The following is a 25824-nucleotide window of genomic DNA, read 5'->3' on the forward strand; positions in this document are numbered from 1 at the left end:
AAATAGGAATATCAATAAGTAACATTTAAATTAAGAGCCCCCAGATCATTTGCTAAACTTGGCAGGAGGGGCTGAATGCCTAACTTTTACTCTTTAGTTGGCTTTGATAACATGAAATGGGTGTCATAAAAGTGACTAGCTTACCTAATGTGCTACTTAAAAATAATTAGCTGCACTAATAGGATTTTGCTACTAGTCATATGTGGCTTCTGGGCACTTGGAATGTGTTATCTATATTAAGATGTAGTATAATTATAAAACACACAAGGAATTTTGCAGACCTAGTATAACAAAGAATGTAAATTATCTCGGTAATTTGAAGATAATGACTACAGGTTAAAATAATGATAATGATTTAGATATACTTGGTTAAATAAAATATATTATTAAACTTTTAAAGGTGCACAAAAACTACTTTTGGCTCAGATGTCAAAAGGCATATAATTCAACACACAGTAGCATATTTAGGCAACAGTTAAAATATTCCTGTGTGTTTCTAAACTTATCACAACTGTCTATATAAGCAAGCAATATCAGAGGAAAAAAATCCCTCTTAGGATAGCTGGAGAAAGACAATTTAACAGTTTTCCATAAATATATCTGAATATTGAATCTTAGAAAACTTAAAACTCAGGATTTCTTTCAAGTTCCAAAGGCGTAAAGATGAAAAAATATTAAGATTTGCTAAAAATTATACAGGAATTTTGGTTCTCATCTTCATATTAATCAACTCTTTCCTAAAAACAATAAAAGTCTAAATGTAGGACTCCCTTTTATGTACTTCTTCAAATGTTCTCATTATTAACTGAGTTTCATATGTAAGAATCATTTTAGATTTTAACTGCAGAACTAAACCTTTATACTTACAAAGTCCTCCTCTTCAAACTGCAACTTTTCCACCTTATCTTCTTTCTTCTCTTCCCTAATATCTGTAGGTGGCTTTTCCTGAAAGGCACAGCCTTTCCGGGAATGGAAGCTGCCATTCCAATGGCGATGGTTTCCTGTGCCACCCCCACTACGCTGGCTCATGCCATCATGACCTCGTGAAGAGCCATGCCAACCAGATAGGTTCCCTGTGATTCCAGCATACGCTCCCTTAGAGACACCAGAGTCCACAGAATCATGGCGGAACAGGGAGGGCTGGTGCCATGAATCTGAAAAAATAAGGAAAAGTAACATATTAGTGTGTTTGCTTTCTGGAAATTCAGAAACAAGTGGGCCATATGCTTCCTGATCTAATTTACAGTATTGCCAAAGCCTGTCAGGGGACCTGCTAAATAAACAATTAAGTCCACATACACAAATCACAAGATACATCCTTTTGTTTTAATATAATTTCTGTATGAGTTCTTTAACTGAAGAGAACTTAAGAGAACCTAAGAACATTAGAAAGCCAATATAGGTGAGTAATGACTACTGGACGATCTAATTGAGTATTATATTTACAAAAGATCATTATTCCGAGGTTACGGACATGTACCCTCAACCTGGGCTTCTCTCGGAGTAGCTTAAATAGTCGTGGAAGTTGGGTATGTCTTACCTCCTGTCGTTCGAAGAGGTCCATTGTTGAAAAAGCCATCAGAGGAATTATGTCTACGACGGCTTACTCCAAATCTACCATCTCCTCGGGGTAGGTGCTCTCCGTGTTTTTCGAAAGTCGCTGTAGGTGACTAAGATGATAATAAAGTATAGAGAAGCAAACAGATAAGTACATATCAATCTCTTTTATTATCTTTGGATTTGCATCAGGCAAAACAAGTAATACTGGTGGCAGATATCTCCATTTTGAGCACATGTGACATAGTTAAGGGCAATAGTTCTCTGAGTTAGAGAAGTTCTACATTGCCTATTTAATCACTGATTGAATTAATTAACAGGCTACTTCAATTACTTGCATGGCAGGGGGTGGGGGAGGAATCAGTCAATATCCAGAAGAATAAGCTCCAAAACTTACACTTAAAGATGTTGTTAATCTTGAAAGGAAAAGAAAGATGCTTGCTTTTAAAATAATTCTAAATAGCTTATTTGTGTAAATTACTCTTGAATTGAAGAGAAAGGAACAGTTTAAATACCACCATGGCATGCCATTAACAATCACACACAAGTTTTTATAGTTTTATAAAACACTTATTTCCATTGTTAATACTCATAACAAGATTACAATTTGACATCATCCCCATTTTATTTACACGTGAGGAAGGAGGTCAGAGAGAATAAGTCTAAGGTTACACAACTAAAATAAAGCATTTTGAGAAACACTATTATGTCCTTTCCTATTTCAAATAGCTGTATTCTATGACAGTCTTTTTCTCAAATAACAGAAAACCAAAGTTTAAAAATCCACAAAATGTATGGTTTATAGGCCCACCACTCCCAACATTTGATAAGTGCTTCTAGGAGAACTACAAGTTGTGTCATAGAAATCTTTACATCTATTTCCTTACTATTAATATCTTCACTTACACTTGGTATTGTCAGATTTTATTTTAGCCATTCTAGTGGGTTACAAGGGCTTCCCTAGTGGTTCAGCTGGTAAAGAACCCGCCTACAGTGCTGGAGACCCCAGTTCGCAGAGTCAGACACAACTGAGAGATTTTCACTTTCTTTCCGTGGGTTACAAAGATTTCTCCTTTCCTCCAAAAGTTTACTGGGTTTTAATTCTTCAACTTAGATTATAATCCACTTCAAGTTAATTTTTATGTATGATATAACGTCAAGGTTGAGGCTCTCCCTCCTGCTACTGCTGCTAAGTCACTTCACTCGTGTCCAACTCTGTGTGACCCCATAGACAGTAGCCCACCAGGCTCCCCCATCCCTGGGATTCTCCAGGCAAGAACACTGGAGTGGGTTGCCATTTCCTTCCCCGCTCTCCCTCCTATTCTCCCATAAATATCCAGTCCTAAAGCAACTTGTTAAAAAGGATTATCACTTCTGCATTGAATTACCTTGGCACTTTAGTCAAAAATCAACTGAGTAAATATATAGCACTATTTTTGAATTTTCTATTCTATTGCATCACTTCACAAGTCTATCTTTATGCTAATACCACACAAATTTGCTTGCTGTAGCCTTAATGGAAATATTTATTAATAAATTATATTTCCTAATTCTTTTTACCAAGTTCATGGCGCTAAATCAATTGTTCTTTGCAGGTATAAGATTTGCCTACTTTTAAACACTTTCCTAGATCCCATACCTAATCCCTCAGGTTCACCACCTCCAACCCTTGAGGCGGATTATGTCAATTATGAGATGGCTGGGAATTTCACAAGCACAATTCAAACTGAAATTTAAAGCAAAGGGTTGTGGGTCTAGACAGACCAGGAACATCTTCCCCAAAATTCATGTTTAAAAAAAATGTTTTTGTTTTTTTTTTTCTGAGACAACCTATCAACTTTGTCCCTCCTCTATTAGGTGGCAAAACAGGAAGTATTTTTATTAGCTTCCCAAAGGTTTCCTTTATCAAGAATATATTCCATTTGTCTTTATTCTTAATGCAAACATTTTCTCCAAAATCAGTGAGCAGACCATTGTCTCTGAAATAGAATTTCTAGGATTTAATCATGTAGTAGTCAATCAATGACTGTCTATCCTTTTTCAACTACTACTTTAGACATATGTACTTTCATTCTGAAGATCCATTTCCCCCCAAACCAAAGTGTTCTGCAGCCAACATAGGAAATCTTAAGTGTGCCACACAATGAGAAAAGGTTAACATGTAATGAAATAAACAGGACACTTGGGTACACAGACTTGAACTGCCTAAGTGTTTATACCCTATTTATATCCTAAAAGTAAGATAAAAGAAAGATAAGTTTATGAAAACATATCTAAAATTATCAGTTAAGACTGAATATACACACAAAAAAAACTAGATTGTAAAACAGAGGCTGTAAGATAATACAAGGATGCAAAGAATTGGTATTGAGATAGTTACTAGAATGGAGAACAGTACCTTAGCTGACTGTGGTGTTGAGAAATTTAGCCAAGCAGGAACAAAGTCATGCTGCGCCATTTAGGTCCAGTGTCTCTTTTCAACAAGGTGAGGCATCCAACCTCATGGCCAGGATCTGAAAATGAGAAAATTGAAATCATTTATTCTTGGAAGAACCTGGTATCAAGTAAAGGAGTCTGCAATTTCTTTAAGGTCACCCTTTTACAGAAACACTTGCTCTCTGAGCCTTTCTAGAGTAGTCCTCTGGCCTCATACATCAGAGAAGTTCTAAACAAAAACAATAGCCTGTGAATATATAACTATGAATATTCAACACAGAGAAAGTGGGACATTGCCCTGAAGGTTATATGACAGAAGCTAATGAATTCTTGGGTTATAGCAGAAGAATAAACAACTACTCATAACTATACATATATGCTATGCCAGGCATATGCTAAGTTCCTTCAAACACTGCTGACACTTTGCGACCCCATGAACTATACAGCCCACCAGGCTCCTCTGTCCATGGGATTCTCCAGGCAAGAATACTGGAGTGAGTTGCCATTTCCTTCTCCAGGAGATCTTCCTGACCCAGGGATCAAACGCAGGTCTCTTATGTCTCCTGCATTGGCAGGAGGGTTCTTACCACTAGCACCACCTGGGAAGCCCCAAACTATAGATACTTATAGAAAAAGATTAATCTGCTTCAGGTAACTTCAGGAAAAAGCAGTAGAAAAAAATCTAGAGAAGGAAGTTATAACTTCTCAAGAGTTTTTCTATTTAGTTCACATTAACTTCTCATCAGAATCAATTTTCCTGAGAGATCCACTGGTGTCTCCAAACTACCTCACTGATAGTCTCCAGAATACATTAGAAAAGAGTAGGTATTTTCCATGATACATATACATACACAGTCTTCTTCCAAAGTTAGACATAGGAGGATACTTACCCCAGAGTATAACCTCTGTGGTCCTGCTTCCTGAACTTCTTGAGTTGCCAGCTGGATTTCCACAAGGTTCTCTTGTTAAAAGGGTACTTAATTAGGCTGGCCAGCAGAAAGCCTTACGATGAAGCAAAAAGAATCCAGGCTCTGTGTGGATCAATCTCTCAGTCCCCTCAATTGCTCATCTTAAACTATCTAGTTCCTGACACGTTTCCCAAAGGGGAAGGGGAAAGGGGAAGGGGGAGGGGAACATAAAAAGTATTTGTTACATTTAAAAAATGGGGGGAAGGGGAAAGAGCTATATCAATGTTCACCTCATTCAACTTCCTTGAGTGATGGCACTATGATGTTGCTTAAATAGATAATACATGGACATTTGCACAGTGAATGCAAATACTGTTCATAACAAGGTCATAGCTTAGAAAGACAGAATGACTTTTGTTTGGTCAAATAATGTCATTGAAGTGATAGATCAAAAATAAAACACTGACGAGCTATAAAAGATCTTCGGAGTAGTCAACTCTAGTAGCAAAACATCCACATTACAAGGCCCTTAATTTATATCTCATTATTCTTACACAGCTGGTAAAAACAGTCTGCAGGTATGAGTTTATATTTGTCTTATCCTTCAAAATCTAAGGACATAAGAAAGCTTGTTAAAAAAAAAAAAAACAAACAGGAACTTGATATGCTTTTCCCTCCAAGAATAGCAGCTTTCAAGGCAAATTTCTTGGTATAAAGCTCTCAAATGTTTCTTCTATTTCTTTGGTCTTCACTATTTATAAATTCACAGCAAAACTAAAACAAGTAGAAAGGCAGGGCTTAAGAACAGTCACGGAGAAAGCTCCAAAGTGAGGTTTTCTTCTCTTCAGTTTTCTGTATTTCACTCGTTCTGCCCGTTCCCAGAGACTAAACTGAGTTAATGGAAGGTAATAACAATCTTCTGCTTCAGTAGAGAAGTCACTTTGGATCCATTTTCATTTTTATTCAATCATTTAAAAGGCCACAGGAATCTATCAGTATAAATGAAAAAACAAAATAACGTATCACAAGAGGCAAAATTACTATATATAATTGCTAAAATGAGACACGGTCCAATGATGGACCTAGGAGACAAAGGTCTAGGAGACAAAACTCAAGTCCAATTTAAACATTAATGTAATGGACCACCACCTATAGCAACAACATAACTGGCTAAAATTTTTTTAAGGATTTTAGAAAAGTGAGGTGAAAAAAATCTACCTTTAAAATAACCATTTCTCCAATTAGCTATCAAATGTAATTCAGAAATGCAAATTAGAGTCCGTTAGATTTAGACTTTCCCTCATACTTGGAACAGCTTGCCATAAGTGGTCAAAGAGGCATAACTAACTGGTTTATTACAGTCATCAACTATTTAATTATTTAGTGCTAACCATGGCTAGAGGCTTAAAAACAAGACATCTGTCATAGCATTCCTCATGTATTTACGTATTTTTAGATACCTACTTATCAATTAAGAGACTTAAGTGCTTATTCTCTGACGTAAGATATGCAGTAAGAGATGACATAAATATTTCTTTGGCAAGTTCTTAACATACTTCCAAGGGCTAGAGAATGCTTGCATCTGTGGGCAATTCTGGTCTACACTGGTAAATACTGGTTTATAGAATACTTCTCATATAATCAATTCCTGTTTAAAGAAATACTAAATTCAGAACAGTAAATACCGCTGTGGGCAAACAATGGGAAAGGAATCAAAAAACGGTTCTGGGTTGCTTCATCTGTATCTGTAATACATTATTAAATTGAATGATGGGTACTCACTTGTTCTCTACACTTTTTATATCTTTACAATACATATATGTGTAACATCAACCACTGTACACACATGTAGTAATTTTTAAAAGTAACCTTATTAATAAGTAAAAGAAGTCTCTTCCCACTCTCCTTCCCCTTCCTGAAGAAATACTGTACAAAGCCATTACGAGCCGTCAGGCGAAGTAAAAGCAGCAAAGGGGGAGGCTCCAGAGGCCAGAGCCAGGTACTGGGGCATAATCAGGATGTGAGGGTGTCCACAGAGGGAGGATGGATACTGAAATGTGTGTACGGCAGCAGTCCTGCACAGGTTGTTGGACCTCATTAGGTGAGTGTCCCAGTATAGTCCAATGCAGAGTATGGGAACCTCAAGAGGAATAACGAGGATTTCCTGGCAAAGGGACATGGCCAAGTGGGTTGCAGGCTTCCATGCAGCAATGTGCCTTCCACAGTTGTTACAACTCTGACGTGATTAGGGAGAAATACATATAAGGGAGGAGGTGATAAATGCAGGTTGGTTACATACCAGGATTTGATCAAAAAGTAAAAAATATTAGGGAAAAATGGGAATCAGATTCTTACTGTGAGAGAAGTGATACAATGATAAACAAACTTTCAAAATCTTTAAGTAGAAGAAAATCCACTATGAATAAATTTGTACTATAATAGCTAGAGCAATACTTAATAAAAAATAAGCTTTAAAAACTTATTTTTTAAGAAGATTAAATCAAACTGAACTTTATTGCTCTTTTTTTTTCCATGATGGGAAACGAGCAATAAAAAAAAAAATCTAAAGAAACACAGACAAGGTCAGAAAAAATCGGAATGATTTTTTAAAACAATAATTCTTTTGAAACAGATTAATAATTTTTTTAAGACAGAATGAAAAAGAGGAAATAAACACAACAGATAAATAAATATCATGAGTAGGGACTTCCCTGGTGGTCTAGTGGTTAAGAATCCACTTTGCACTGCAGGGGATGCGAATTCGATCCCTGGCTGGGGAACTAAAACTCCAGGAGCTGAGGAGCACTAAGCCCACACCACAAACACACTCCAGTATTCTTGCCTGGAAAATTCCATGGACAGAGGACAAGGAATAGTTAGCTCAAGAATAATCTCTTGATATTGGTTCTGTGGTCCAGCCTAGAGATTTTGAAAATCAGAACTGATTGCAATTCACAACCTGGAGAAAACTTGATTTTTTTTTTTTTTTTTGGAAAACCAGTTTTTAATATAAACAAATTAAAAGCCAAGTCACAAAATACTCAGGAAGAAGTAAAATAAACTGAACTACATAATTGATGGGATACGGGAGTAGAAGAGAAATAAAAGTTCATACTCTGATTTCTAGCTAGGGTAACTTCATAAATAACTGCATCACTGACTGATACAGGGAGTAAAAGCTAACTGGCTACTGTTTCTCCAGTATAATTCAGGTTTGACTGCACTAGGTCTTTGTTGCTGTGCACAGGCTTTCTCTATTTGTGGTTAGCTGAGGCTATTCTCTAGTTGCAGCGCACAGGCTTCTTTTGTTGTGGAGCACAGGATCTAGGTGCGTGGACTTAGTTGCCCCGAAGCATGTGGGATATTCTTGGACCAGGGATTGAACCCGTGTCTCCTACACTGACAGGCGGATTCTTTTTAGCACAGGACCACCAGAAAAGTCTCAGGATTGTTTTTACTTAGGTCTATACCTGCAATGAAACAATCCTATGACAAACCTAGACAGTGTTTTAAAAAACAGAAACACCATTTTGCTGACAAAGATCCATATAATCAGAGCTATGGTTTTCCAGTAGTCATGTATGGATGTGAGAGCTGGAGCATATAGAAGGCTGAGTGCCAAAGAATTGATGCTTTTGAACTGCAGTGCAGGAGACACTTGGACAGCAAGGAGATACAACCAGTCCATCCCAAAGGAAATCAGTCCTGAATATTCATTGGAAGGACTGATGCTGAAGCTGAAGCTCCAATACTTTGGCCACCTGATACGAAAAACTGACTCACTGGAAAAAACCCTGATGCTGAGAAAGATTGAGGGCAAGAGCAGAAAAGGGTGAGAGAGGATGAGATAGCTGGATAGCATCACTAACTCAATGGACATGAGTCTGAACAAACTCCAGGAGACAGTGACGGACAGGGAAGCCTGGTGTGCTGCAGGTCATGGGGTTGCAAAGATATGATTTAGTGACTGAATAACAACAATACCTATAATACCTAATACATGATGACAATGTCCCTGTAACAGTTTCTTATGGAAAAATACCAAATCAAGTTTCCATCTAAAATAACATAATTAACTATTTATTGCACCCTTTCTGTTGTAAGAATTTTGGTTTAAACCACAGAGAACCAGAAATTCAAGGCAGGAGGATGGATCATCTATTAGGTTATAAAATTGATAGAAACGAAGGAAAATGCCTCAGTTTTAAACACAAACATTTCCCTTTAACAAAGTACACTAGGCACATTCTAATTGAACACATTATTTTTTCAGTCAGTATTCAACCCCAAATTACCTAAGTAGAGTTTCAGCTGAGGCAGTGACTGTAGAGGGAATATTAACTGGTGATGCTTTGCTACTGGTGTGAAAGTTCTAAATTTGTTATATATCCCATAACTACTTACTGACCATCTCCAACCTACGAGGCCGTCAAGCTATCAAAGTGTGGTCTGTGAATGGACATGTACAGCATGTGGTGGTGAGATGAATGACAAGTGGGAAATGAAGAAAGAGGACAGATAAAGGAAAAAGAAATTCCTGTTTTAGAAGCAAAAGACTAAAATGTCAATAATGGTTTTACTAGGATGGTGTAACTACAAGCATTTTGTTTCACTTTCGTAGTAAAATGTTTTTGTAATGAAATGTCTTTACTCTGGTTATGCCTTCTGGGGCTTTGGCTATTTTTATAACAACTAATTGGAGCAACTTTAACTACTGAGAAATTCTTAGAAGGAAAAATACATCACTCAAAACTTCTGGGGTGGTTATCAAGACTTAAAAAATTCAAATATGAGATGTCAAGTATGAAGTCTGGATCTCAGAGAGGTCTGTTCTGGAGAGAGAACGTTTGGTAGATGATGTTTAAAATCAAAAGAGATGAGATCTAAGGAGACTATAAAGATTTATATAAGAGTCTCCAATTCCTATCTATTCCACTCCTAAGCTTCCATTTCTGTTTGTCACTCTAGGTTCCAGTTACTCTTCAATTAAAAACCTGGTTTCAGGGACTTCCTTTGGCAGTCCAGTGGTTAAGACTCCACATTCCAATGCAGCGGGCATGGGATTGATTCCTGGCTGTATGTCCCATAGCACAGACAAAACAAACAAACGAAACTGGTTTCCCAGGCACTACTAGACTCTTCAGCCCTCTACCTCAGCCTCTACTCTTGGCTGCTAGATTTCTCTTCCAAAGTCCAGGTTCAAATTATATTACTACCCTGCTCAGAAGTTTTCTGGCTTCCTACCAACTACACAATAGGGTTTAAGTTCCCTGGTCTGACAGTTGACAATAAGCCTTGCAGGACTTCCCTGGTGGCACAGTGGATAAGAATCTCCCCGCCAATGCAGGGGACACAGGTTCCATCCCCGGTCTGGTAAGATTCCACATGCTGTGGAGCAACTAAGCCCCCTAGCCACAAGCACCAAAGCCTGCACACTGCAATTACTAAAGCCCGCAGGCTTATAAGCCTGTGCTCCTCAATGAAAGAAGCCACTGCAATGAGAAGAAGCCTATGTACTGGAACAAAGAGTAGCCCCAGCTCACTAGCAACTAGAGAAAATCTGGGCAAAGCAACAAAAGACGCAGGGTAGCCAAAAATAAATAAATAAATAAATAGATAAATATTTTTAAAAGAAGAAGAAAAGAAATAAGCCTTTCCCCGTAAGTAAACTCTCTGTCTAAAATCTTCAAGGTAAGTTAATTGTGCCTTCTAGGGCACTCAACACTTCCTCCTTTCAGCACAGTTATAAATGTTGGCTCTAACTCCCAGAAGGCCAAAAACTGTTGCTTCTAGAAAGTCTTGTCCAGCCCTTCTTTGAAACAGCATCTAGCATGGTACCCTGCATGCAGTAAGGATTCAAAGGTTTAATAAATTAATTTTTACAGATTATGACAAAGCAAGAATGAAGTGAAATTGGAACCCTCATACACTGCTGGTAGAAATATACAATGGTGCAGCTGCTGTGGGAAACAGTTGGTGGTTCCTCAAAGTTAAACACAGAGTTAGCATACAATCTATCATTTCTATTCCTACATATACAGAGATGAGAAATGAAAACACGTGTCCACACAAAAACTTGTAAGTGAATGTTCACCGCAGTTTTATTCACAAAAGCTACAAGAAGAAACTCAAATGCCCATCAATAGATGGATAAGCAAAACGTGGTATATTCATACAATAGAATATTATTCAGCTATGAAAAGGAATGAAGCACTGACACATGCTCCAAGGATGAACTCTGAAAGCATTATGCTAAATGAAAGATGCCAAATATGCAAAACAACACATATTACATGACTCCATTTATATGAGATATCCAATCCAGAGAGACAGAGAACAATTAGTGGTTACCAGGGGCTGGAGGAGGGGATGTGACTGCTTAATGCATTTGAAGTTTATGTTTGGGATAATGAAAAAGCTCTGGAACCTGACAGTGATGTTAGTTGGAAAACACTGTGAGTGTACTTGCTGCCATCAAACTGAACACTTTAAAATGGTTACAACAGTAAATCTTTTATGTATTTTGCAACAATTTAAAAAAATAGTATTACAGTGCAGTTGCTAAGTCAATAGAAACCATAATATTAAACAGTGCAGTACATCATTCTTTTTAGGTTTTTATCTAAATAATTTTTAGATAAAATGCTCTCTTCCTGCACAAGCATATCAGAACTGCCTATTTGAATACTTGATCCAACCATTCATTCACAAACATCTGTCAAATATTTTAGCTTTACAAATCCTCTGACTTCCTGGCTACTTCCCATATACCCAGCAATCTACAAGATACTTCATAACAAAACATGATCTAATTTTATACCTTGTAATAAGTTGCTAGAGAGGATGTCCCTGCCAGGGACCTTATCTCAATCTCCTCTAAGTTAAGCTCCCATTATCATTCCACATGTGTTCACGACCTCACTAATTCTTATTTTCTCCACAGTCCAATATCCCTCTGGGTATTTAGGTTCATTTCCCTTCAGTCTTAACGAAACTTCCATAAAGAGCAGTGTACTGTCAGTATCTCCATTTTCTCACTCCCCATTTCTTTCTCAATCCATTGCAAATTTAATTTCTTCCCACAACTCCAATGAACACTCATCTGTCCTTTTAATTCCAAAATTGAAGAGTATCTCCTAGTTCCTTTACCACTAAAATGAAGCTGCGCTTCTTCACATGTTGAAGGTTAATAAACCAACAAATATATAAAAACAGCACATTACTTTTTTATTGACTCTTAATCAAAGGGCTTCCCAGGCGGCACTAGTGGCAAAGAACTTGCCTGCCAACACAGGAGACGTTAAGAGACTTGGGTTTGATCCCTGGGTCAGGAAGATCCCCTGGAGGAGGGCATGGCAACCCACTCCAGTATTCTTGCCTGGAGAATCCCATGGACAGAGGAGCCTGGCAGGCTGCAGTCCATGGGGTCGCAAAGAGTTGGACACAACTGAGCACACAATCAAAGAGTGGGTGAAAGGAAATACAAAGCCAGATGGTTTACGCAGTCATATTCTAAGAGAATTTTTAATTAAAACACTAATCTGTGCAACACCTACCATATACTTTATTCTTCCTTCCTGACACCAGGTTAGCCATCCACTCAGAGATTAACAACAAGAAAAAACCAACACAAGCTCTAAAATGTTAAGAGACTTAACCAAGGTAACACATCTCATAAGTGCCCGGGCCAGGTTTGGTACACTAATTTTCTAATTTCACTGCTTTCTGAATTATACACACTGTGATTGTTTCCAGTCATGAAATAATTCTGATACTTAGAAAAACAGAACAAATTCCTTAAAATCCTAAGGAGCAAAAATCTAAAGAGGGATGTTAATTTACACACACTTTCTTTTGGCCTTTCTTTCTGTATTTCTCTTTTACTTATCTCAGTTAGCCAAGAGTGGCTGGCTTCCAGGCAAAGCTGAAAGATGAAAAATTAAACCTTTTGGTGCTAAGAAAAAAGCAGCACATAAAAAAATGTGGCTTTAAAGTACATGGTTCCTGATCCTTTTTAAAAAATAAATTTTATTTATTTATTTATGGCTCCATGGGGGTCTTCGCTGCTGCGCACAGGCTTTCTTTAGTTGTAGCAAGCAGGGGCTACTCTCTAGTTGTAGTGTGCGGGCTTCTCTTGTTGTGGAGCATGGGCTCGAGGGCCTTTAGTTGCAGTGCGCAGGCTCAGCAGTCACGGCCCACGAGGGCCTCGGCTTACTTGCCCCAAGGCACGTGGAATCTTCCTAGACCGGGATTGAACCACATTTCCTGCAATGGCAGGCAAGTTCTCAACCACTGGACCACCAGGGAAGTCCCACGGTCCTGATCTGAACAAAACTGCAATCTCATGGTTTTAGCCATGCCAATACCTTAAAAGAACATGACCCATATATCCAACTCCATCACAGGCAAAAATGATTCAGAACACGTACTGCTGAGGACCTATCATATCCACAGCTAGCTAAGGGAAAGAATGCAAAGAAGCCACAAGGGGTTCTTTCTACAAAATGTTATCAGGCTTTTATCAACTGTTCTTGGCTAAAAGGGATAACTGGACACAGAGTTCGAAAGGAACTTCTCTACCTTCAACTTCTATATGGTCACTTCTCTGAAACTGCATATAAAGTTTCCGTATAAGGAAGCACCTGTGTGGGGCTTCCCTGGTGGCTCAGTGGTGAAGAATCTGCCAGTGCAGGAGACACAGGTTCAACCCCTGATTCAGGAATATCCCACATGCTGAAGAACGACTAAGCCCATGGGCCACAACTACTTAGCCTGTCCTCTAGAGCTTGGGAACCGCAACTACTGAAAAGCCCACAAACACTAGAGTCTGTGCTCCAGAACAAGATTAGTCAACGCAGTGAGAAGCCCCACGCACCACAACTGCAGAGTAGCCCCTGCTCTCTGTAACTAGAGAAAAGCACACAGGGCAGTGAAGGCCTGGCACAGACAAAAGGAAGTAAAAAAAAAAGAAGAAAAAAAGGCATCTGTGGTCAAGACATCATGTTAATTCTTCTTTCCCATCCTCTGTCCCAGGAATGTTTCACAAGGGCCATTCTCCTTCTTACCCATCTTACTATGGATTAAGAAGAAAGTCTTTTGATTCATGTTGGAGAGTTCTCATTGTAGAATGTGGTGACAGGTGTGATAACAATTTTTGTTTAATGATGTCACTTTTTGGTTCCCTTACTAGTATCAAAGAATGCTACTGTAAGCAAGTATGACGAGAGCACAGAGGATATGGGTAAGGCATAAAGCATTACTTCACCTAGGTGAAAGAATCATAGCAATGCTCCTGAATTTTGGGAAGTATCAATCTACTGAGAACCTCAGCAAGGACTCATTCACTTGTGTCTAAGACTGTGTCCTAGCTGCATTAAAATGTGTCCCATACACAATGGAGTATTACTCACCCATTAAAAAGAATACACTTGAATCAGTTCTAATGAGGTGGATGAACCTGGAGCCTATTATACAGAATGAAGGAAGCCAGAAAGAAAAACACCAATACGGTATACTAACACATACATATGGAATTTAGAAAGATGGTAACGATAACCCTGTATGCAAGACAGCAAAAGAGACACAGATGTACAGAACAGTTGTTTGGACTCTGTGGGAGAGGGAGAGGGTGGGATAATTTGGGAGAATGGCATTGAAACATGTATAATATCACAGGTGAAACGAATAGCCAGTCCACATTCGATGCGTGATACAGGATGCTTGGGGCTGGTGCTCTGGGATGACCCAGAGAGATGGTACGGGGAGGGAGGTGGGAGGGGGGGTTCAGGATGGGGAACACGTACACCTGTGGCGGATTCATGTTGATGTATGGCAAAACCAATACAATATTGTAAAGTAATTAGCCTCCAATTAAATAAATTTATATTAAAAAATAAATAAATAAAATGTGTCCCAGTTACATGCTTTGCATAATTCCAAGTTGTCGAAGGTGAAAAGATCCTAAAATTTTCCTTTTAAGAGACCAACATTACATATCTGAATAAAAGAACTTACAAAGTTTGAAAACATGAAAAGGGAACATACCAGACATATGTTGGGGATTTGCATTCCATTTTGTTGAATAGCTATTCAAGACATGAAGAAACATTTTAACTGACTTTTGCTGAAAGATTTGATACTATAAATCCATATTCATTTATGCGTTATCATATATCAGTATTTCACTTGCACATTTACTCATTCCTAACACACACTTGGGCTTTCCTCTTGGCTCAACACTAAAGAATCCATCTGCCAATGCAGGAGACATGAGTTTGATCCCTGGGTCGGGACGGTACCCCGGGAAAGGAAATGGCAACTCATTCCAGTATTCTTGCCTGGGAAATCCCATGGACAGAGGAACCTGGTGAGTTATGACATGCGGTCACAAAGAGTCAGACACAACTTAGTGACTAAACCACCACCACCACAGACTAATAATTTACAAAGACTCTTAAAAAGAGTTTCACTGCTTAAAAAAAGTTCCTAGCGAAATGAATTGATTAAAAACTACATCTACATACTAGGTATTACAAATATTCCCAAAATGCAATCTAGGACATAATGCCCTAAACTTAAAAACAGCAAACAAAAGCCACAAAGCAAAAACAAAAAAACTTATTTCAATTTAAATAATTTTTCCCTCTTAGATGCTGTCATTTAAATTCATTTAATGAAAGTATAACCTTCAACCACGAAATGAAATTTCTATTCTATCTATACTATATACGACAACTCCAAACTTACCTCTACAATACCACTGAGGTTTGGTTTTAATTTTTTTTAATAATCTGTGAGAAAACTCTAAAATATGCAGTGTCTAATTTTTAGCCAATCTTGTTTTAATTTTGGCTCCATAAAAACTGCTTTTAAATAAAAAAGTAGTTAAGTATACTTTATCTTTAAAATTTTTATTTATTTTTATTTTTGGCTCTGCTGAGTCTTCACTGCTACACAAGGGCATTCTCTAGTTGTGGTGAGTGGGGGCACACTTGACTTGCAGCGTGTGGGCTTCTTACTGAGGTGTTAGGGAGCACAGGCTCTAGGGCACACAGGCTCCAGAAGTTGTGGTGCATGGGCTTAGCTGCCTTGCAGCAGGTGAGATCTTCCCAGACCAGAGATCAAATCTGTATAGCCCCTACACTGGCAGGCAGATTCTTAACTGCTGTACCATATTAGTGAATAGTGGAATAGTGAAGTCGCTCAGTTTTGTCCAACTCTTTGCAACCCCATGGACTTTAGCCTCTCAGTCTCCTCCATCCATGGGATTTTCCAGGCAAGAGTGCTGGAGTGGATTGCCATTTCCTTCTCCAGGGGATTTTCCCAACCCAGGAATTAAACCCGGGTCTCCCACATTGCAGGCAGACCCTTTACTGTCTGAGCCACCATATTAGGGAAGTTAAATAGTCTTGTTTAGGCTTCAGAGCCAAAGAAGAGCAGGCCTCTAACCTTGCTTCTAACCGGCCTGGACACTGTTCTTACTGTGGTCTGAGTGCAAGCCTTGCAGCAGCATAGATAAGATGCCAGATAAATCTTAAGATTGTTGAGTCCCTGGAGCGGGGCTGGTCAACCAAGCCCTGGGCTTAACAACATTCCAAATTGTGTCACAGTTCTGACAAAACACAGTCCACTGGAGATGGGAATGGCAAACCACTTTAGTATTCCTGACATGAGAACCACATCAACAGTACGAAAAGGCAAAAAGATACCACACTGAAAGATGAACTCCCCAGGCAGGTAGGTACCCAGTATGCTACTGGATAAGTGGAGAAATAACTCCAGAAAGAACGAAGAGACAGAGCCAAACCAAAAACAACACCCAGTTGTAGATGTGACTGGTGATGGAAGTCAAGTGTGATGCCATAAAGAACAATATTCCATAGGAACCTGGAATGTTAGGTCCATGAATCAAGGTAAACTGGATGTGGTCAAACAGGAGATGAAAAGTGGACATTGCAGGAATCAATGAACTAAAATGGACCAGAATGGCTGAATTTAATTCAGATGACCATTATATCTACTACTGTGGGCAAGAATCCCTTAGAAGAAATGGCGTAGCCCTCATAGTAAAAAAAAGAGTTCAAAATGGAGTACTTGGGTGCAATCTCAAAAATGACAATGATCTCTGTTCACTTCCAAGGCAGATCATTCAATATCACAGTAATCCAAGTCTATGCCCCAACCACTACTGTTGAAGAAGCTGAAGTTGAACGGTTCTATAAAGACCTACAAGACCTTCTAGAACTAACACCCAAAAAAGATGTCCTTTTTATCACAGGGGACTAGAACGCAAAAGTAGGAAGTCAAGAAATACCTGGAATAACAGACAAATTTGGCCTTGGAGTACAAAATGAAGCAGGGCAAAGACTAACAGAATTTTGCCAAGAAAACGCACTGATAATAGCAAACACCCTCTTCCAACAACAAAAGAGATGACTCTACACACGGACATCACCAAATGGTCAATACCAAAAGCAGATCAATTATATTTTTTGCAGCCTAAGATGGAGAAGCTCTATACAGTCAGCAATAACAAGACTGGGAGCTGACTGGCTCAGATCACAAACTCCTTATTAGCAAATTCAGACTTAAATTGAAGAAAGGAGGGAAAACCACTAGACCATTCAGGTATGACCTAAATCAAATCCCTTACGATTATACGGTGGAAATGACAAATAGATTCAAGGGATTAGATCTGATAGAGTGCCTGAAGAACTATGAACAGAGGTTCGTGACATTTGTACAGGAGGCAGTGATCAAGACCATCCCCAAGAAAAAGAAATGCAAAAAATCAAAATGGTTGTCTGAGGCGGCCTTACAAATAGCTGAGAAAAGAAGAGAAGTGAAAGGCAAAGGAAAAAAGGAAAGATTCACCCAATACCCATCTGAATGCAGAATTCCGAAAAATAGTAAGGAAAGATAAGAAAGCCTTCCTCAGCAATCAATGCAAAGAAATAGAGGAAAACAATAGAATGGGAAAGACTAGAGATCTCTTCAAGAAAATTAGAGATACCAAGGGAACATTTCATGCAAAGATAGGCACAATAAAGGACAGAAATGGTATGGACCTAACAGAAGCAGAAGATATTAAGAGGAGGCAAGAATACACGAAAGAACTGTACAAAAAAAGATCTTCATGACCCAGATAACCACGATGGTACGATCACTCACCTAGAGCCAGACATCCTGAATGTGAAGTCAGGTGGGCTTTAGGAAGCATCACTACGAACAAAGCTAGTGGAGATGACGGAATTCCAGCTGAGCTATTTCAAATTCTAAAAGATGATGCTGAAAAGTACTGCACTCAATATGCCAGCAAATTTGGAAACCTCAGCAGTGGCCACAGGACTGGAAACGCTGTTTTCATTCCAATTCCAAAGAAAGGGAATGCCAAAGAATGTTCAAACTACCACACAATTGTACTCATTTCGCACGCTAGCAAAGTAATGCTCAAAATCCTCCAAACCAGGCTTCAACAGTACATGAACTGAGAACTTTCAGATGTTCAAGCTGGTTTTAGAAAAGGCAGAGGAACCAGAGATCAAATTGCCAACATCTGCTGGATCATCGAAAAAACAAGAGTTCCAGAAAAACAACTTCTGCTTTATTGACTATTCCAAAGTCTTTGACTGTGTGGATCAAAACAAACTGTGGACAATTCTGAAAGAGATGGGAATACCAGACCACTTTACTTGTCTCCTAAGAAATCTGTATGCAGGTCAAGAAGCAACAGTTAGAACTGGACATGGAATAACAGACTGGTTCCCAATTGGGAAAGGAGCACGTCAAGGCTATATATTACTACCCTGCTTATTTAACTTCTATGCAGAGTACATCATGCTCAATGCCAGGCTGGATGAAGCACAAGCTAGAATCAAGATTGCTGGGAGATATATCAATAACCTCAGAAACACAGATGATACCACCCTTATGGCATAAAGTGAACAAGAACTAAAGAGACTCTTGATGAAAGTAAAAGAGGGGAGTGAAAAAGTTGGCTTAAAGCTCAACATTCAGAAAACGAAGATCATGGCATCCGATCCCATCACTTCATGGCAAATAGATGGGGAAACAGTGGAAACAGTGGCTGACTTTATTTTCTTGGGCTCCAAAATCACTGCAGAGGGTGACTGTAGCCATGAAATTAAGAGACACTTGCTGCTTGGAAGAAAAGTTATGAGCAACCTAGACAGTATATTAAAAAGCAGAGACATTACTCTGCCAACAAAGGTCCGTCTAGTCAAAGCTATGGTTTTTCCAGTAGTCATGTATGGATGTGAGAGTTGGACTATAAAGAAAGCTAAGTGCCAAAGAATTGATACTTTTGAACTGTGGTGTTGGAGAAGACTCTTGAAGACTGCAAGGAGATCCAACCAGTCCATCTTAAAGGAAATCAGTCCTAAATATTCATTGGAAAGACTGATAATGAAGCTAAAACTTGAATACTTTGGCCACCTGATGCAAAGAACTGACTCACCGGAAAAGACCGTGATGCTGGAAAAGATTGAAGGCAGGAGGAAAAGGGGACGACAGAGGATAAGATGGTTGGATGGCATCACAAACTCAATGGACATGACTTTGAGCAAGCTCTGGGAGTTGGTGATGGACAGGGAAGCCTGGCATGCTGCAGTCCATGGGTCGCAGAGTCAGACATGACTGTTCAACTGAATTGAAGTTTTACTCGTGAACATAAATCAGAGCTTCAGTTTGCTCACAGATCAATGATGCTGTAAGTTTGCGTCCTAGGATTATACTTGGGAATCGTGAACTGCAATTTTGCAGTCACCTACAGAACTGATGGCTGCCTGGGACCTTTTCCCAACTGGGTCTCCAGATGTGCTGTGACACTGTTTGAGTTTGTCTAAACTCAATTTGTTTGTCAAAATCCAATTTGAACAAAAAGACCAATTTGGTGATTTATCTTCTGCTGTTTCTAGTTCTCTTTTCTCTTAATGTTAGTATATTGAAAGTAAGCTAGATAATGCTCTAATAAATATTGGTATTATTTATTTGTATATAATGAGTGGCTTATTCTGTTAACAAATCCTTTGAACCTGAGGCAAAAGTTTTGGCAAAACAGACCACAGGGAAACTCAATAGATACAATTTTAGCAACTGGACAAGCTTTTGGCATATGTCCTAGAATGCAACACCATCTCATAGATAGGATAGTTTACAATCTGCTTATACCACAGAACTGAAAAAGGATGTAACCTGTTTCTCATCTAACAGATCATAAAAATTACTTCTGATGATGGATTGATGAATTTTTTTGGTAAATCATTTTGGTAAATCTAGAAGGACTCAAAGAATGCAGTGGCTGCATTACTGACTTAACAAACCATACATAACACTTTTAGAACTTTATCCAAAAAAGTGAAAAATAAGAAGTGACCTGATAGCAATCTGTTTTCATCCTGTTAAGTAACATTTTTCTATAGGACTGATCACCTATAAATTTTTAACATCTTCCACTGAACTAAAGCACAAAGAACATTATCTTATATGGTAGGCACTCACTGCTGAATGCATAATTAAATAAATGAAGGAACTGCTGACTACTGTAGGTAGTACATCTTCAACTTCACAAGGTAATGCTTGTAATGCTTTTCAATCAGGTTACCAATTTACACCAGCAGAAGTGGTTATTTTTAGAGTTCCATCTGCTCCACACTCTCACAAAGCTAGGTATTGGCTAGACTGGAAGTTAATTTTCTGCTCTGCAGTCTTTGCATCATTTAATCTATTTATCATCTCTTCATGTTTCATTTTTTGGCAAAATTATCTATTCTTATCATTTTACCATTCTTTCAGTAGCTGGTCTTTTTCTTATCTGAAGTAAGACAATACAATAGACCCCAATCTTCTGATTATACTGTTTCAAGTATCTTTTCCAACTTGTGTTTTTTTTATGAACATAAGTTCTTATTTTAAATGTAATCAACACACCTGAATGTAAAACATCATTGTGAATCAACTATATTCCACTAAAATTTTTAAATAAATAGCTGAAAAAATGTAGTCAAAATTGCTGATCAAGACATGATTATTTGGGGGGGGGGGGCGGCACGCCATGCATGTGGGATCTTAGTTTCCCAATCAGGGACTGAACTGGTGCCCACTGCAGCAGCAGCACAGAGTCTTAACCACTGGACTGCTAGGGAAGTCCCTAAGATACCTATTTTTAATCTAATGTATAAAAGCCTTTCTTCCCCAAAGTTCAAAGAATTTACCTACATTATCTTCTTAGTTTTACAGTTTTGCCTTTCACATTTAAAACATCAATCAGTTGGAACTGATTTGTATACAGTATGAGGTCCAGGTTCAGTTTCTTTTTTTTTTTTAACTGTATGAGTAACTAGTCCCAAATGTCCCAAACCATTCTTTCTCCACTCATTTAAAAAGCCAGCTCAGAGTTCTCTGGTTGCCTAGTGGTTAGGATTCCAGGCTTTCACTGCCATGGTCCACGTTCAATCCCTGGTCAGGCAACTGAGATGCTGTAAGCCGTGGGTTATCACCCCTCAAAAGGCCAGCTCAATTTTAAATTGTTTCTACATATGCATGGATCTGTTTCTAGACTTCTGTTCCACTTGTTCATTTGTCTATTCCTATACTACAACTCATTCATGTTAGGAAGGAAGGAAGAGAGACAGGAGGGTTGACATATCCACACTGAAATATTCACAAAGGACTGGTGTAACCTCTGTCAGGGAGCAGCATGAGTGGCAACCATGCACTGCATCAAGATACCCTGCTCTTCTCCCTACTCTGTGATTGCTTCTTTTCTTATTCTTTTGCTCTGTAAATATAACCACTACCTAAAAGCTCTGATGCAGCACATTTTGTTTCTTTGGAATCTCTTCACCATCTCATTCATTTTTAAGTTTTCAGTTCTCACCTCTAAGGGGGTGACTTAAATAAATCTCTACTTCATGAAGCATTAGATCACGCACATACCTATACTCAAGTATCCATCACCATGTATTATTTACCTGTTTAAATATTTATTTCCTTATGCTTGATAGGGATTAATAGCAAATGGGGTCATCTCTTAGTACAGACAGGATGACCATTAAATAATCATTTCTTTAAGAAATGTTGGCAACTATTATCATCTCCTTTAACTGTTAAGACCTCTCTTTAAACATTTCTTATTCCTTAAACTGCAGAGTCCAAGACTATTGACTTTGCATATCTTCAGATATTCACTGGGCCTAAAATTTCCTTTCCAAATCTCATGATCTGAAAAGAACACTACTTAGGTTTAAATGTCTACCACTTTCAATTCCTCTAAAGGACCGAGAAACCCTACAATAGTCTATACTCATTTGTTAACTGCGCATTCGCTTCCTTCCCAAGTCCTTAATAAGGAGAACTCCAAGGTAACTGGTGCCTTGCTTAATTTTTAACCTTCACATTATTATTTCATAAGGGAGGAGCCAAGGGTCATATTCTACTTTTTTTTTTTTTGAATTTCAGGAGATTAATTCATACCTACAACTTCTAAACCATGAAATTTGAGCACATCTTTCAATGAACCAAAGAGATATCATACACCTTTAAGATTTCTTTCACAGCCATTTCTGTCTGTTAAGATAATACTTACTAGCATGATTATTAATACTGATAAGTAAGGTCTGCTATTACATGGTAGGAGTCCAACAAACAAAAAAATTATATTTCTAGTACAAACTCAACGATGCCCAAGTTATCTGTCAAAAAATATAACTGCATATTTAACATATTACCCTGCCCATAAGAGACATGCATGTGATAAGTGAGTGTTCTCAAATTCAATAAAGCACTACAGAATGTATTACTCAGAATTACTCATCAACTTATACTTTTAAAACCTGAGTAAAATTATGGGATACTATCTCACACTCTCCAAAATGGCAAAAACAAATCCTGAAACTATCAAGTGCTGATAAAAATATAAAGCAACAAGAAATTTTCACATATTGCTGGTGTGAGTGTAAACTCATACAACTACTTTCGAGAACAGTTTGACAAATACGACATTGAAGCTGTGAAACATCTATGACCCACCCAATCTTAACCATACATGAAAGTAAGACAAAGTGCATAACAATATTTGCTACAGGATTGCACACAGTAAACAAAAAACTAAATTACCTAAATGTTCACCACTAGACTAATGATTTAGACTTTCTCTGGTGCCTCAATGGTAAAGAGTCTGCCTGCCAATAGGAGATATAGGTTTGATCCCTGTATCAGGAAGATCCCCTGGAGAAGGAAATGGCAACCCACTCCAGCAGTCTTGCCTGGGAAATCCCAGGTACAGAGGAGCCTGGCGGGCTACAGTCCATGGAGTCTGGACACGACTTAGCAACTAAACAACATCACAAGACTGATTAAACTGTGGATTTGTACAATGCTGTACAGCAGGAAACGATCACATTAGAGATGTGCATAAACAAAATGGATGACTCTCACAAAGTAGAATAAAAAAGCTGTTAAAATTAAACTATGATACCATATAAAGTTTAAAAAAATGAGTACAAAAAATAAAAATAAAAAAGGAGTAACAGTATCAGATAGTTTTGGGAAGTGCTTAGTCACTCAGTCAAGTCTGACTCTTCGTGACCCCACTGACTGTAGCCCACCAGACTCCTTTGTCCATGGGGATTTTCCAGGCCAGAATACGGGAGTGGGTTGCCATGCGCTCCTCAAGGGGATCTTCCCAATCCAGGGACTGAACTCAGGTCTCCCACTTTGCAGGTGGATTCTTTAGCATCTGAGCCATTAGGGAAGTCCAAGAATGCTGGAGTGGGTAGCCTATCCCTTCTCCAGGGGAACTTCCCAGGAATCAAACCGGGGTCTCTTGCATTGCAGGCAAATTCTTTACCAGCTAAGCTACTAAGGAAGCCTTAGTTATGGGATATAGTCAAAGAAAGCAAAATTACTTAAAAATGCAAGAGAATGACAAACACCAAATTCAGGATGAAAGACACAAAGATATATAATCAAAAAGGAACATATATAAGGGCTTCAATTCTGCATACTGGCATAAGGATAAACATAGAGGTCAATGGAACAGAACCACGAAACCAGAAGTAAACCTAGCAAGTATGGCCAAATGATTTTTAACAAAGAAGCCAAGATATATCAACAGGGGAAAAATGGTCTTTCTTTTCAACAAATGGTGCAATGATCACTGGATGTTCACTACAACAACACAAAAATTAACTATAACTGGGTCAAAAGCCTTAGTATAAGAGCTAAAAGTAAACAGAGGAGTGATTTTAAGTTAGGGAAAGAGAAATTGAACTTTCTTATCAAAATTAAAAACATTTGTGCTTTAAAGGACACAGTCAAAGTGAAAGGACAACACAGAGAGAAAACATCTGCAAATCATATATCATGTAAGGGACTTGTATTCAAATCACAATAAAATATTACCTTATACCTATGAGAATAGTTATTGATATTATAAAAAGGACAAGATACTGGCGAGGACGTAGAGAAAAGGGAACCCTTATGCACTGTTCATTGGAACATAAATTAGTGCAATTACTATAGAAAACAGTATTGAGGTTCTTCAAAAATTTAAAAACAGAATTATCAAATGATCCAGCAATTCCACTTCTGAGTGTTTTCCAAAGGAAAGGAAAACACTCACTTGAAAAGCTATGCACCCCCATGCATGTACACACACCCTGAAATATTATTCAGCCATAAGAAAGAATGAATTCTTGCCATTTTCAACAATATGGATGAACTTCGAGGGTACAAGGCTAAGTGAAATAAGACACAGAGAGACAAATACTTTATGATCTCACTCATAAGCAGAATTTAAAAAAGCAGCACCAAGCTCATATACAGAGAACAGACTGGTAATTGCCAGAAGTGGGGTGGGGTGTGCCAAATGGTTAAAGGGGTCAAAAGGTACAAACTTTCAGTTACAAAATAAATAAGCTATGGGGATAAAAGGTATAGCATGGTGGCTATCTATAGTTAATTATGTTGTTGTTTAGCCGCCAAATCATGTCTGACTCTTTTGCGATCCCATGGACTATAGCCTGCCAGGCTCCTCTGTTCATAGGACTTCCCAGGCAAGGATACTGGAGTGGTTTGCCATTTCCTTCTCCAGGGGATCTTCCCTACCCAGGGATCAAATCTTTATCTCCTGCACTGGCAGGTGGATTCTTTACTGCTGAGCCACCAGGGAAGCCCCACAGTTAATTATGTCGTTCAGTCGCCCAGCTGTGGCCAACTCTGTGACCCCATGGACTGCAGCACGGCAGGCCTCTCTGTTGATTATACTCAGTGCATATTTAAAAGTTGAAAGTTCTCATTACAAGAAAGAAATTCTATAACTATATGGTGACAAATGTTAACCAGATTTACTGTGTTCCTTATTTTGCAATATCTGCTATAATTATAAAATTATCATATACACCTGAAATAAAATGTCAAGCTTCAATTAAAAAAGAATCCTACAACACAACAGTAAAAAGACAACCCAATTGAAAAGTGAGCAGAGGATATGCACAGACATTTCTCTCAAGATACCCAAGAGACCAAGGGGTCACTTCAGAAAACAGTTTCTTAAAAAGTCAGTTACCATATGACCCAGCAATTCCACTTCTATAAAGATCCAAGAAAGACGTAAACATACATCCACACAAAAACTTGACATGAACGTTCATAACAGCATTACTAACAACTGCAAAGAGGTAAAAATGCAAATGCTCATTAACTGATGAATAAAAAAACAAAATGTGGAATATTCATACAATAGACTATATGGCAAAAAAGAGAAAAATACTGAAAACATACTACAACATGTATGAAAATTAAAAACATTATGCTTAGTGAAAGAAGCCAGACACAAAAGACCACATACTGTATAATTTTATTTATATGTAATGTCCAAAATAGGCAATTCCAGAGACAGAAA

General features: G+C 38.3%; 1 protein-coding gene across 8 annotated transcripts in view; it reads right to left on the reverse strand.

Annotated features, from left to right (window-relative positions):
• GPBP1L1 (GC-rich promoter binding protein 1 like 1) overlaps nucleotides 1-25824 on the reverse strand; it is a 64283-nt gene that overhangs the window by 29129 nt on the left and 9330 nt on the right. For all 8 annotated transcript variants that reach the window (XM_060406189.1, XM_027969386.3, XM_060406136.1 and 5 more), the window contains exons 2-5: nucleotides 4884-5890; nucleotides 3956-4070; nucleotides 1541-1670; nucleotides 868-1154 (exon numbers count right to left, since the gene is read on the reverse strand). In XM_060406189.1, the coding sequence (XP_060262172.1) occupies nucleotides 868-1154; nucleotides 1541-1670; nucleotides 3956-4015 (477 nt within the window). In that variant the 5' untranslated portion in view covers nucleotides 4016-4070; nucleotides 4884-5890. The remainder of the gene's footprint in view (nucleotides 1-867; nucleotides 1155-1540; nucleotides 1671-3955; nucleotides 4071-4883; nucleotides 5891-25824) is intronic.

Source organism: Ovis aries, chromosome 1 (genome assembly GCF_016772045.2).
Source record: "Ovis aries strain OAR_USU_Benz2616 breed Rambouillet chromosome 1, ARS-UI_Ramb_v3.0, whole genome shotgun sequence".
NCBI classification, from domain to species: domain Eukaryota; kingdom Metazoa; phylum Chordata; class Mammalia; order Artiodactyla; family Bovidae; genus Ovis; species Ovis aries.